The following is a 13,535-nucleotide window of genomic DNA, read 5'->3' on the forward strand; positions in this document are numbered from 1 at the left end:
GTAAGTTAAGTGGGTTGGGTTGGTATATACCTAATTATGTAATTATGTGAAAAATTTCGGGAACGAATAATCGTTATAGAAGCAGAAAATATGTTTATTTATTCGTAATGATTTATAAGCATGTTATTTACCTTAACAATTTAAAAACCTCATGTGTATGTACTTTTTGGAATAGTAATATAATCAATGTCTGTGTAGGTAAAAGTAGTCAAGTAATGAAGTGTACTAAGATATTGTAAAGTGAAATTGAACTAAGTAATGCAACTCAGACTGTCTACAGACTAATTATATCAATGCTACTAGTAGGTACATAGTGGATAGTTGATACAAACAGTCGTAAGGAACTTTACCGTGCGGTGATGCTCGCAACTCGCTAAGGCCCAACTGGGAGCTACAGGAGCTCAATCTAACGCTATCAACCTTATAGAAGTACCTATAGCACTAAAACAACGTGCTCAGTATGAGTTAATACAAATGCATAACCGACAACAACTTCACTTAATATTATTATTATTATTGTTATCAAATAGCCTGGTAGCAAGACCTCGATATAATACAAAACAGGTTCTCGTAATCACTTTCGAAGCTAGTATTTTTCTTTACAAGAGTTTCAAGAGACAACCTTTATAAGTACTTACCGCTATCAAAATCCTCATTAGAGTTCATGGCGGCCATCTTGGTGTTTGTGATGTCCTTGAACGAGGCGAGAAATAAAACCACTTCTCGTTTCTCATTCTTAATTGGGACGATGTCGAGCAAGCACCAAAAAGGAGTACCTGTGAATTAAAAAATAATATTATTTTAAGATCAACGAAATCCTTCAACTATGATGGGTAGATACAACTACTGATGAATGTAATATATTGTATATTGATATTGAACATAAGGAAAATACTTTTTAAATTGTTGTGGTTATCTTTGAATCACAATTATTGATTTACGGAAATACGCAAATATTTCGTGTTATTGACTTCTGCAACAGGGGCAACGGCAACATGTCACTAAAATCATGATCCCCGTCACACCCGCCAGTTACGCATTTTACAAAAAATATTATTTAAGCTAATTAAATATGTAATGTTTATTGTTTCTTTTTGCAATGATTCCAAGTATACCAGATACCATAACTACGTCATTCTTAGAGGCAGTAAATGAGTGGTGACGACAAACATCTGCGTGCTTGTAAAAGTTTAATTTTGTCGAGTGAAATCGTAAACCCCTTATTGGTTTTGAGTTTACGATTGTTGCTCGGACAACGTATTGCAAACTGTTTGAAAAGACTTCAACAAGTTCTTAAAAATATTTTTGTGTAATAAAAAAAAATAGATTCTTTAAATTAGCTAATTGGCTCAAACGGAACATGAGTTGACGAGTCATACGTAGTATCCACTCAACATAAAAACGCAGCGGATTCAAAGAGAAAAGGTCCGTAATTTTATAAATTGATTTCCGGATCTGACCCAAATCAAACACTAGCTCGCTTTGAAATGGAATTAAAAAAGTAGCTTTGATCAATTCGTATGTGAAATTTTGATGAGGCTGACATTGTTTAAATGTGACTAGATTGGAAAAATATAAACAATGTATTCTTTGAATTTTCATGGAAATTATTTTGGTTTTGGTTTCAGTAGAATTAAACACTACACATATAGGTATAGTATACGTACTTCCATTGTAAAGAGATATGGAATAGGAATATAGGATATTGCCATAGTAGTTAAGAATTTTTCTTAATGAACGAGCATCAAATCTATTGAATAACTGCCGCAAATTTCGTAAGTTTTCAATAAATATCTCCAATAATTTATATATTTATTTATTTCCATAGATTTATTAAAGAGAACAGAAGAAATCATGAAATTTTATACATTTTTTTTTATACCACTGAGGTGGCAAACAAGCATACGGCCCACCTAATGGTAAGTGGTTACCGTAGCCTATGAACACCTGCAATACTAGAGGTATTACGTGTGTGTTGCCGACTCTGAAGAAACCTCTTTACCCCCCTTTTGAAGAACCCCATGCTGTAGTCTCTTGGGAAAACCTCGAAAAAAATTTATAAACGAATAAAAGTTATCAATATGTATAGATGATTTTTTAAAATTAATTATAATTATAGAGTGCAATATTAAAGAGCACATAGAAATTTAACTTAGCAGTTTAAGCCACTATACAAGGGATGAATGAGGGTAGTAGTACCTAAATAAACAGTATATGTATACAAACATTGTCAGTACCTATTCAACTTTATTGTTAAAATATGCTGCTTACCAATTTTTTTATAAAATATGAGTTCGAGCTTGAGCTCGTGTTTGGATTCGAGAGCTGCATCGATCTCATGTCGATGCTCCTCGCGGGTGTCCGGTCCATGTAGAAATTTGCACGCACAGCCCTTTTGCATGATGTGTGCTCGTGCCCACCCAGTCAGCTCACAGAATCCATCTGAGCAATATACGATTGGGTACGCAGGTACTTGAGCATTGCCCAGGACGAAATTGCTATCTGTAAACAATACAAAATGAAGTATATTAGAGATTTTTAATCGCTTTCAGAAAATTAGTATATAAGCCGTAGAATTGTTCAAAGATAATTTTGATAATGGGATGAATTGTAATCCCCGAAACTTTCTTAGATTGTACATCACATATGACATTGTACAGTGCTATTTTATATGTTACCTAGTAGAGTCATTTATCATTTTTAATCATGAGTGTTATTTAAGAGCGGGGGTGATATAAAATAAAAACCACTTAAGAATAGATCATAAAAATATATTTGTTGTCATTTATACATTTTAAAATAATTTACGGTATATGTACTTAGTGCAGATAGGTAGGTTTAAAATATTTAAATATTAGAATTGCGATCGTGTTAAGGTAGTATAAAAAAAAGTAATGATTTTCAGCACACTATAATTAAATAGTCAAGAACTTATAAACTCATATACAGCTAGGTGGACGATGATTAAGGGACTACTCACACTTATTCAGCTCTATTCAGTTTTTGTCCATAGAAAACAACGATTTTGTATGGAGAGGTGTACGCACCCATTCAGCTTTTCGCGTCTATTCTGCTTTCGTGGCAACTCAGTATAAAATGTGGATAAATGTGTATTTATCATGCGAATGCTATAGAGAGCGTTCAGCGCTGTTCTGCTGCGTTTACCGCTGTTCCGCCGTATTCACTGACAAATGCGGTGAAACAGCTCTTTACAGGGATGTTTCGCGACTCCTTGTCGACAAGTTGCGACCTGTATTGTTTTTGCATTGATTTGATTTATTATTGCGTAATCATTATGTACGCAAGGATTAAAGAGTGCAAATATATTTTATAGTAATTATAATTATTTTATTTTTACGAAATGCAGCATATTCAACGCCGTACGCAGTAGATAAGCGTTTCAGCGGAGATAGCACGCTATGACGGCTTTTCTCATTCTTACAAAGCCGTATGCGGCTGATAAAAGCTGAGCTGTATAAGTGTGACCAAAATCGTTCAGCGAAACGCGAATGGAGTTGAATAAGTGTGAGTAGTCCCTAAATTCTTGTTCTCTAATAAGCTTCTGTAATTCATTAAAATCCACTGGCCACTGGCTAAGTTCGACGGGATTGGTTATTAAAGACTTAAATATGACAATGGACATCACGAATCAAAATGATGCTCATGTTATTCTTCACGTACTGCTATTTCAAAAGATTAAGTTGCTAAGACTCACGTTTCCTTGCTCTTTAAATAGACATCATTGTGTAATGCTGTTTCATGGCAAATATAACACAAACTCTTCAATATATTTGTCTATTTGTATCTTCATTACCAATTTTTGTGAAGTTGGCAAAATATTTTTTTTTTATTTGACTATTGCAAGTAGGTACCTAAGTAGATAGGTTCAGTAACTAGATTTTACCATCGAATACGTAATAAGGATACTTACCTTATTAAGAAAATAGGATGTGTCTATGATAGCTTTGTATGTCATTTCATTTTAATCTACTTATATAGAAGAGAAGGGATTGCTGGCAATGGGGTCTAACAGCCCTATTGCTAGCTATAAATCCTATCTGGTCGACCTGCATGAGGTTCTCCCTGGAAATCGTCGTGGTTAATTCTTATTGAATTTGTCATGATGGGTCAACGGACCTATCTTCACCTATCGTTTCTTATTGATGCCCACGTCAGCGTGTACCGATGGCGCTTGGAATACTATTTTATTTTCACCTATGAAAAAATCCACTTATTGATATATTTAATAATAAAAACAAAATCTGTATGATATCTAAACGCATAACCAACAAAATTACTGCAACTTAAAAAAAAAAAAAAAAGAAAATTTTACGCATGTTCGCACTCATAACAAGAGGTTTTTGTCCTCATTATGTAAGTTGGCATTGAAAAGGAATTTCCCGTATTATTACAAAATATTTGCTTTCAGCATTATTTAAAAATGGACTTAACCCACCGGGTCAAGTCTTCTTCAAAATTGTACTATAAGAGCTATTATTATCGAACTCCCACTTAAAAAACAACTTACCTAACAACGCACTTGCCCTTCGAAGGAACCCCATTGATGCATACTAAGACCTTTTTCTTGTGTAACTTTAAAGGAGCTATGTTAAAAAAGTCCAAATGGAATCTTATACCCATACTAAAAGTTGTTCATCTTTATGTATTGAAAGGGACTCTTTCTATATTTAAAACGCAAAAACTAATATGTTATTTTGAAATGAAATTTAATCTGACAAGAAGTTTTATAAGAAATTTGTTATTATAATTTGTTGTGGGCAGTATTAAAAAGTTGAGGCTGATTATAGCTATGGCCCATATCTGTCATATGTTATATGCACTCGTATATTACGAAAGTGTCTTTATGGCTAACTTTTTTAATTATTCACTCACATATTTTCGAGTCAAATTTTTAATTAATAAAAGCTACATATGTATAATAGAATATAATACGCACAATAGGCCAAATGAGAGACTAAGCGTGGAAAAGAGAGTCCAATTTACATTAATAGAATATAAAGAGATATCAAATGTGGAAAAATATTTAATTAGTTTTATATATCTTGCTGTGTGGTCTCAGCGTAGAATAGGCCAATCCTTTCTTTTCCGTCTGTGTCGTAAGAAGCAACTAAGGGAACTTAATGGTCGAAGGATGGGTAGCAGCGTCTCTCTTAAAACATCTCTAACGCTTAACTGCGGTTGCTAACCCGCCTGCCAAGCATGGCAACTACTGGCAAAACCTCCTAATAGAGGGTCAACTAGATTTAACAGATGAACGACGATGATGATTAATTAAAACCGACCGGCTAAATGCATTACACGCAAATAGCTTGAAGTTACAAATAGTTCATTTAATGTGAAAATATTATTGACTTAAAAATGATTTTGATAATTTTTATTCATATACAGATCAATCGTATTCTATTAAAGTAAATAGATTTATGTATTATAGGTATGTATACAAGCGCGACCAATATGTATGTATATATTATACATGACTGATTTGAACTCAGCTCTAGGGTACTAAATGAAACATTCTGGAAGAAATTTTATATCAATAAAATGTTTAATAAAACCATGTTTTTATTTACTTATTCTTTATTGACATTATAAAAAAATGTTACGTACAAAAGGCGGACTGAATATAGCATTCTCTATCAGTCAATTTTTGGTAAAACAGGAATGTGATTATGTGGTGAAAAAAGTGAAAAGTGTTGTAGATAAATAGTTACAGATATATCTATATTGATTTACATTATTATTATTATCTATGTTGGAGCTATAATCTCTTTGTAACTGTAATATTTTTAAAATTCTTTTTTGGTAAATAGTTATATATTGTACACCATATTACCCGTTGACATTGATGCTTTTACAATAACATATAAATAAATAAATGATTTATGTTTTGGTTACAATAACCATTATAAAAGTTTATTAAGTTTATTTTTAATTTTTCACTTACAGTATTAAAAAAGGCAATGGCAAACTTTTCTATTTTTACCACAAACTGAATGTTTGTTTCTCACGGAGGTGGTGCCTAATCAAAACAACTCCTGGAATTTCTGGTTATTTTATAATGTCTATTCAAAGGCATCTCATTTTATATGAAAAATTTCAAAAATATGAAAATATCGATTTCTTTTGTTTTGCTTGATGTTTATAAAATAAAAGAACTATTAAAAACCAAAACATTGGATTTCTAGGTACAGACTATCTCATTATTTATCATTAAACTTTCACATTAATCATTTTTATCATCACAACAATAAGTCGTGGCGTTCACAATCTTTAACCTGCCACTGTTGGGAAAATTTCTTTCTATAATAATGTAAAATAGTGGCAAAAAGCATGGCTTCTGTTATGACTTTTAATTTATAATATGAGCCAAATTTATTAAATATTGTCAAAAAAATTTTATAATTTAGAGAAACTTTAAAATTTTCTACGGTAATAAGTAATATTACTGAAACTCAATTCTTTGTTGTCTAGATATAAAATCCTTCAACTTAACTAGGGAATATAGAATTTTGTTAAGCAATGTGCAATGTGCTATGAAATGTTATTTACTACAATGACTGCATGCAGGTTCTCAATTCGCTTGTTTTTTTTTTGCAATATACATAATATTATCGTCCGTGTATCCTTTTAATGCTATTTTCGACAATTTTAAATTGATATAGAGAATTCATTTTGATGTGATTTAACTTATCTACGGGGTTTACTCTCGTGTCGGTTCCATATTAATTTTGTTACGATTGATAATCTTGTTTCTTAATGCGGATAACAATTGTAAGTAGTTTACTAAAACCAGGTTAGCTTAAGTAGTTTTTATTTAAAAATCTATATCTACTTTATAGCAGATAAATATATTTTTTATATAAAAAAGACATCTGTTTGCCTGTCCCAATAGTGCTGTTACAAAAATTATAAATACAGTGAAATTATTAAGCATGCAGGAAGCTGATAAATGTGCCGTTAATTTGTCATTCTTACTTAAAAAATAGGTAAGAAAGTTACGTAATAGGATTGCTCTTATATTCCGCAGCTAAGTATTATAAGTAGAATACCACCTACAGTCCAAAATTGTTTCAGTCACTTAATATTAATCACGCCAAGTTAAAACCGTAACACATGAACTATGGAACCCAATTAATGCGAGTCTGACACGCTTCTAGGCGGGTTTTACTTATGAAACGAGGGTTTTTGAAAGTCATCAATTAAGAAATGTGTTACAACATAATAACGGTAGTCTTGCTTCTACATGTTTATTTACATTAGTATATACTCTAAATTGACTTCGAAAAAATAAGGAGGTTTTTAAATTCGGTTGTATTTTTTATGTCTGTTATCTTAGAACTCCGTCATTTATAAAACCAATTTGTAAATCCTTTTTTAATCTGAATAGATATATTTTCACATTGGTTTCATAGAAATTTCATCAAAATTGGAGTAATTGTTTGGTTTTTAATCAAAATAACTGGTTTTACCTCAATTGAAGCCGGTGGCTTTTTTATAGAAAAAAATCTACTTGTTTTGTTATCCTTTTTCTCATAATACTCGTATTTGATTATAACTGTCTATTACTCGTACTGTGCTTGATATTTCTGTAGTGAGCATTAAGAAACAAAAACATGGAGTCTATCTCTGACAGTTGGTTGATTAATAACAGATGTTATAATAATAATATTTTAAAAATAAAATTCGTGGTCATATTTCACATTTTATCTAAAATCCTATAAACGCCTTTATGATTTATAACTGAAGTAATTTACGATTTAAAATTTCCGGGTAAGATGGCGTTCCAGTTCAAAAAAGTAATCATATAATGTTTTTTTGTTTAGTAGGTACTTAAATACTATCTCACGTTATGTATTACACATAATGTAGTAATGTAACGTATGCACATATTTTGCTACTTTATTTTATATTAAGAGGAAACTTATTCGTAATTTTGCAACATTTTTTTCATACACATATCGATTACTGAATTATTTTGATATCGATTTTTGCTATCTTCCTAACTCCATATAGAATATTAGAGATGTATTAGCTTATTTAACTAAAAACAATAGAAAGTATATTAAGTTATAAATTTCACTTTTTAGTTTTAATATATACTATTAAATCGCCATCGACAAGCGTACATTTTATTTATTAATAAAGTTTAAATAAATAAAAATTATAATTGCTTTTCTAATAATCACTAATTGAATTAATTATATTTTAGTTACTTATGCCCAATTATGTTAGTGCAAAGTGGTGTAAGTAACAATTATATTTTGTTTAATTTTTAAATAAAATTAATTTTGTATCCCAAAATAAAAATAAAATATTAATATTTTTAATAAATAAGAAGATGCTTTTTTTTTTTACAATGACCCTCACAATTACCGTTTTTAGTAAAACTTTAAGCAGTATAAAACAAAGTAATTGTTTGTAACTTCGCTTATTTCTTTTAAATCACGCATCGGATTTTTCTGAAGAACATTTGGACAGGCATGGATTCAGATATTTTTATAGAAGGTCTATATGTTTGCAATCATGTAAAGCCAGGGTAGAACACTAGTGCTATATAAAATAAATAGGTACGGTGTAGAGTGAGCAACGTGATATATTTCTCCCCAGAAGTTAACTTGATTACTCATAGGCGCGTAATATTTCGTTAGTAACGTACCTATGGTTAGTTGCCTCGACACCCAGGGGCAATCACATAAGGCCACATATGCGTGGTATAAATTATATAACAATATCATTATCATCATAAATAGATAAAAACAGACACAAAAATTATAAAAATCCGTAACACAATTTATCGACATTTTAATTTCATTTAGATCTAAACCTTTCGGATTCCAACAGGCGTTACTAAGCCAAGATTGAATTTTTCAATAGATACGAATTCTAAAGTCGATACTGGATATCGGGAATTTAATGAAGCGAGACGCCGTGACGTAAGCACCGTATTCAACTTGAAGAAGACTTCCATGTGAAGACGAAACAATTATCGGTAACGACAAACATAGCAAAATTATATATTTTTTTATATTCAGGATCATTAATTAAAAATGAACATAAGTTTTAAAAATAAATTTTAAAAGTTAGTGCTGGATATTTTTTTCAAAGTAATTTGAATAAAACATTTGTTATATTATATACTTTTTTAATCCAGCATAGTTTTATAATGTTGTTATATTTATATAGTTGGCATGTCTGGCAGCGTTGATTTTATAGCTTTTCCTTTTCCAGCAGACCACGAAATGGCGTTTTCCTTTTAGTGCTCTATACTTGAGGCAGACTGGTTCACGCATCGCTGGAACAGCGTGAAATGAAACTCAAACTTAATTATAACGACGTCAATATTACAGGAAAGACTTTAGTTGAAGATCGCATATAAAAGCAATAGTTAAGTGAATTTTAATAATTTCCATTTAGTATAATTTAATATAATATCAATTTAAAAAAAGAATATTTTTAACAAAAGTTCATTCTAAGTTGCATTAAAAAAAATATCCTCGTTAGTTGTCATTTGCAAGTACATGTTAGGTAATCCTGTTGTGTAAACACGATTTTCATCAGCAATTTTCTTAACGGTCGTCAGAGACACTTTTAACACGCGAGTCTTTTCATTTTGCTTCACATATGTATGTGTCTAAAAATAGAAGTGTAGGCTACCAACCTTTTTCAAACCTATATAGTGACAGAAAAATAAATAGTGACGTTCTTGACAATCTTCTTGTCTTAGCAATTTTGACGGAACTATATTTTGTATCGCGACTTATTATATCTAGATTTATTTAATGTAAATATTATTAATTATACAATTTCGTACTAAGTCTTTCTTTCTTTCACTCCTTCTGAATTTATATATATAAATATCATCAAGCCCACATCTCTACATTTCTACATTGGTGACTCCCTTTTGAACATTTTCATTCATCGATTTTTGGAAGAAAAAAAAATGACGGAGAGCGGCACCGTTTCCACAGTACGAGACGACACGTCATCCGAGGTATTTAAAGTCGCAATTAAAGTTTCACCATTTTGGCCAGAAGAGCCAGAGATATGGTTTGCTCAAGTCGAAGGCCAATTTGCTATTTCAAAAATTACTAGCGATCTAACAAAATTTAATTATGTAGTCGGACAACTAGACCATCAATTTTCTAAAGAAGTTAAAGACATTATTATCAGTCCGCCAGCAGAGGGAAAGTATGAAAAGCTTAAATCGGAGTTGGTTAAGCGCCTTAGTGCATCCAAAGAGAAGAAGGTGAAACAATTGCTAATGCACGAGGAGCTAGGCGACCGTAAGCCTTCGCAATTTTTAAGGCATTTGCAGAGCTTAGCCGGACCTAAGGTACCAGATGAATTTCTTCAAACTATTTGGACCAGCCGTCTTCCTCCTCGTATTCAGACCATCCTTGTGGCACAACCTAACGCAGATTTAGATGTGTTAGCGGATCTAGCAGATAGAATTATGGATCTCGCACCACGTTCACCTCAAGTTGAAGCGACAGCTCGTGATGATGCAGCTGCAGGACCAAGTTCTAGCAATCATATGGCGAATGAAATAGCGGAGTTGCGCAAGCAAGTAAAGTCACTTACCATGCAACTAAATCGTCGCCAGCGCTCCAGATCTAGGAAGCCTCAACGTAGCCGATCAGCATCAAGGTCTCATTCTAATTATAAGAAATTTCCCGTTTGTTGGTATCACCATAAGTTTGGCAGTAAAGCTAACAATTGTATCAAGCCATGCGATTACAATCAGGAAAACTAACAAGGCAATCGATAGCGGCGACCAGCGATTGCCCAACCTCCTGTAGTCGCCTTTTCGTTATGGATCGGAATACAAAGACTCAGTTTCTCGTCGACACCGGAAGCGATCTCTGTGTCTTTCCACGATCACTACTACGACAACGTCGGCCCAAGACCAATTATCAACTGCGTGCTGCTAATGGTAGCGTCATTGATACCTACGGTTACGCACATTTAAACCTAGACTTAGGTCTACGTAGACAGTTTCCATGGCGTTTTGTAGTCGCTGATGTAACAAAGTGTATTATAGGTGTAGATTTTTTATCCTTTTACAATTTAATGGTTGACTGTCGCAATCAACGTTTAGTAGATAATACCACTACACTCACTGCTACAGCTTCACTTTCACACCCATCCAATACAATACAGTCTGTAAAAGTTTTGATAGGTGATTCTAAATTTCATAATATTTTAATTGATTTTCCTGAAATTACACGACCAGCAGGGGTACATAGGACTATTTCACACAACACAGTTCATCACATACGCACTACACCTGGCCCACCCGTGCATTGCAATCCCCGGCGTCTTGCTCCGGACAAGTTGAAAATTGCCAAACAAGAGTTTGAGTCCATGTTGGCTAATGGCACAGCTAGGCCTTCAGAGAGTCCGTGGGCATCGCCATTATATTTAGCTCCGAAAAAAGATAACGGTTGGCGTCCTTGCGGAGATTACCGTATGCTAAATGCACGGACGATTCCTGATAGGTATCCGATTAGACATATTCATGATTTTACTCATTCCATTTCTGGATGTAAAGTGTTTTCTACTATTGATCTTGTTAAAGCCTATAATCAAATACCCGTAAGCGTTCAGGACATACCGAAGACTGCCATTACAACCCCATTTGGTCTATACGAATTTCCGTATATGACCTTTGGTTTAAGAAATGCAGGTCAAACTTTTCAAAGATTTGTTGATGAGGTGACTAGGGGATTGGATTTCTGTTACTGTTATTTGGACGATTTCCTCATTTTCTCCAAATCTGAAGCTGAACATGAGCAGCATTTACGTATTGTCTTTGCCAGGATGAAAGAATACAATATTGTAATTAATACTGCAAAATCGGTCTTTGGCGTATCGGAAGTAACCTTTTTAGGCTATCGAATTTCCGAAAAAGGTACTAGGCCCCTGGATACTAAAGTGCAGGCGATCAAGGACTTTCCTCCAACAAAAGATGTAAGGCAGCTTAGAAGGTTTTTGGGCATGATAAATTTTTATAGGCGTTTTCTGCCTCATGCTGCCCAAATCCAGGCTCCACTTAATTCTCTTTTGGCAGGTACAGTTAAAGGCTCTAGTCCTATTAATTTAACTGGAGACACATTGAAAGCCTTTGAAGCCTGTAAAGAAAGTCTCTCGAACGCTGCACTGTTAGCTCATCCAGATTGTGAATGTAAGCTAGCTTTAGTCACAGACGCCTCTGATACAGCTATTGGTGCAGTACTTCAACAATTTAAGAATGGTGCATGGGAACCTTTAGCATTCTTTTCCCAGAAACTCAGCCCTTCTCAACAAAAGTACTCACCATATGACCGAGACTTGTTGGCAATTTATGATGCAATAAAATACTTTCGTCATATGCTTGAGGCTAGACATTTTACAGTCTATACTGACCATAAACCGATCAGTTTCGCTTTCCATGAACGGAAAGCCAACTGTTCGCCTAGGCAGTATAGACATTTAGATTATATTTCCCAGTTTACCACTGACATTCGTCATATTTCGGGTAAAAATAATGTTGTGGCTGATACATTATCACGTGTTGATGAATTGCAAACACCAGTCAGTTTGAAAGCCATAGCTGAAGCACAGGAAACTGATCCTGAATTATCTCATTATCTAGATGAACCAAATTCTTTACGTCTAGAGAAACGAGAATTACCTGGGAGTTGTATCTCATTGTATTGTGATATCAGTACAACAACTCCTAGACCATTTGTTCCCAAAACCCTCAGAAAGGTAGTATTCGACAGCCTTCATTTTCTGAGCCACCCCGGGTCTAACGCGTCTGCTAAAATGGTAGCTCAACGCTTTGTATGGCCCGGCATCAGAAAGGACTGCAGAGTGTGGGCTAAGACTTGTCTGGCTTGTCAGCGATCTAAAGTAAGTCGTCACGTGTCTGCTCCGTTAGGCACTTACAACTTACCTCGAGCACGATTTAAGGTAGTACATATTGACCTTGTCGGTCCCATGCCTCTGTCTCAGGGTTATCGGTATTGTCTCACTGCCATCGACCGTTTTACAAGGTGGCCTGAAGCAATACCGATAACCGATATTTCAGCTGAAACTGTCGCCAAGGCTTTACTTTCAGGCTGGATTGCTAGATTTGGCTGTCCTGAACAAATTGTTACGGACCGTGGCCGCCAATTTGAATCGGCGCTGTTCGAACAATTATCTCAGATTACAGGGTTCGAACACAAACGAACTACAGCCTACCATCCAGCGTCTAACGGCCTTGTTGAAAGATTTCACAGGCAGCTTAAGACTTCCATCATGTGTCATGCGAATAGTACTTGGACGGAATCTCTTCCGTGGGTACTATTGGGCATACGAAGTTCTTTTAAGGAAGACTTACAAGCTTCTTCAGCAGAACTTACTTATGGAGAACCTTTAAGGCTTCCAGGCGAATTTTTCGACCGCCATTTGGAAGGTTCTACTGATGTCACTGATTTTATGGCTCGTTTACGTTTATTCGCCAATAAAATCAAACCTGTTGCTGCTTC

The 13,535-nt window shown here is 33.9% G+C and overlaps 1 protein-coding gene across 12 annotated transcripts in view; it reads right to left on the reverse strand.

Moving 5' to 3' along the window:
* Positions 1 to 13,535, reverse strand: part of LOC113517221 (potassium voltage-gated channel subfamily H member 8-like) — a 78,048-nt gene that overhangs the window by 17,476 nt on the left and 47,037 nt on the right. For all 12 annotated transcript variants that reach the window (XM_052894637.1, XM_052894636.1, XM_031912463.2 and 9 more), the window contains exons 4-5: positions 2,272 to 2,502; positions 639 to 776 (exon numbers count right to left, since the gene is read on the reverse strand). In XM_052894637.1, coding sequence (XP_052750597.1) covers positions 639 to 776; positions 2,272 to 2,502 — 369 coding nt within the window. The remainder of the gene's footprint in view (positions 1 to 638; positions 777 to 2,271; positions 2,503 to 13,535) is intronic.

This window comes from Galleria mellonella, unplaced genomic scaffold, assembly GCF_026898425.1.
Source record: "Galleria mellonella isolate WM207_F2 unplaced genomic scaffold, CSIRO_AGI_GalMel_v1 utg223, whole genome shotgun sequence".
Taxonomy (NCBI): domain Eukaryota; kingdom Metazoa; phylum Arthropoda; class Insecta; order Lepidoptera; family Pyralidae; genus Galleria; species Galleria mellonella.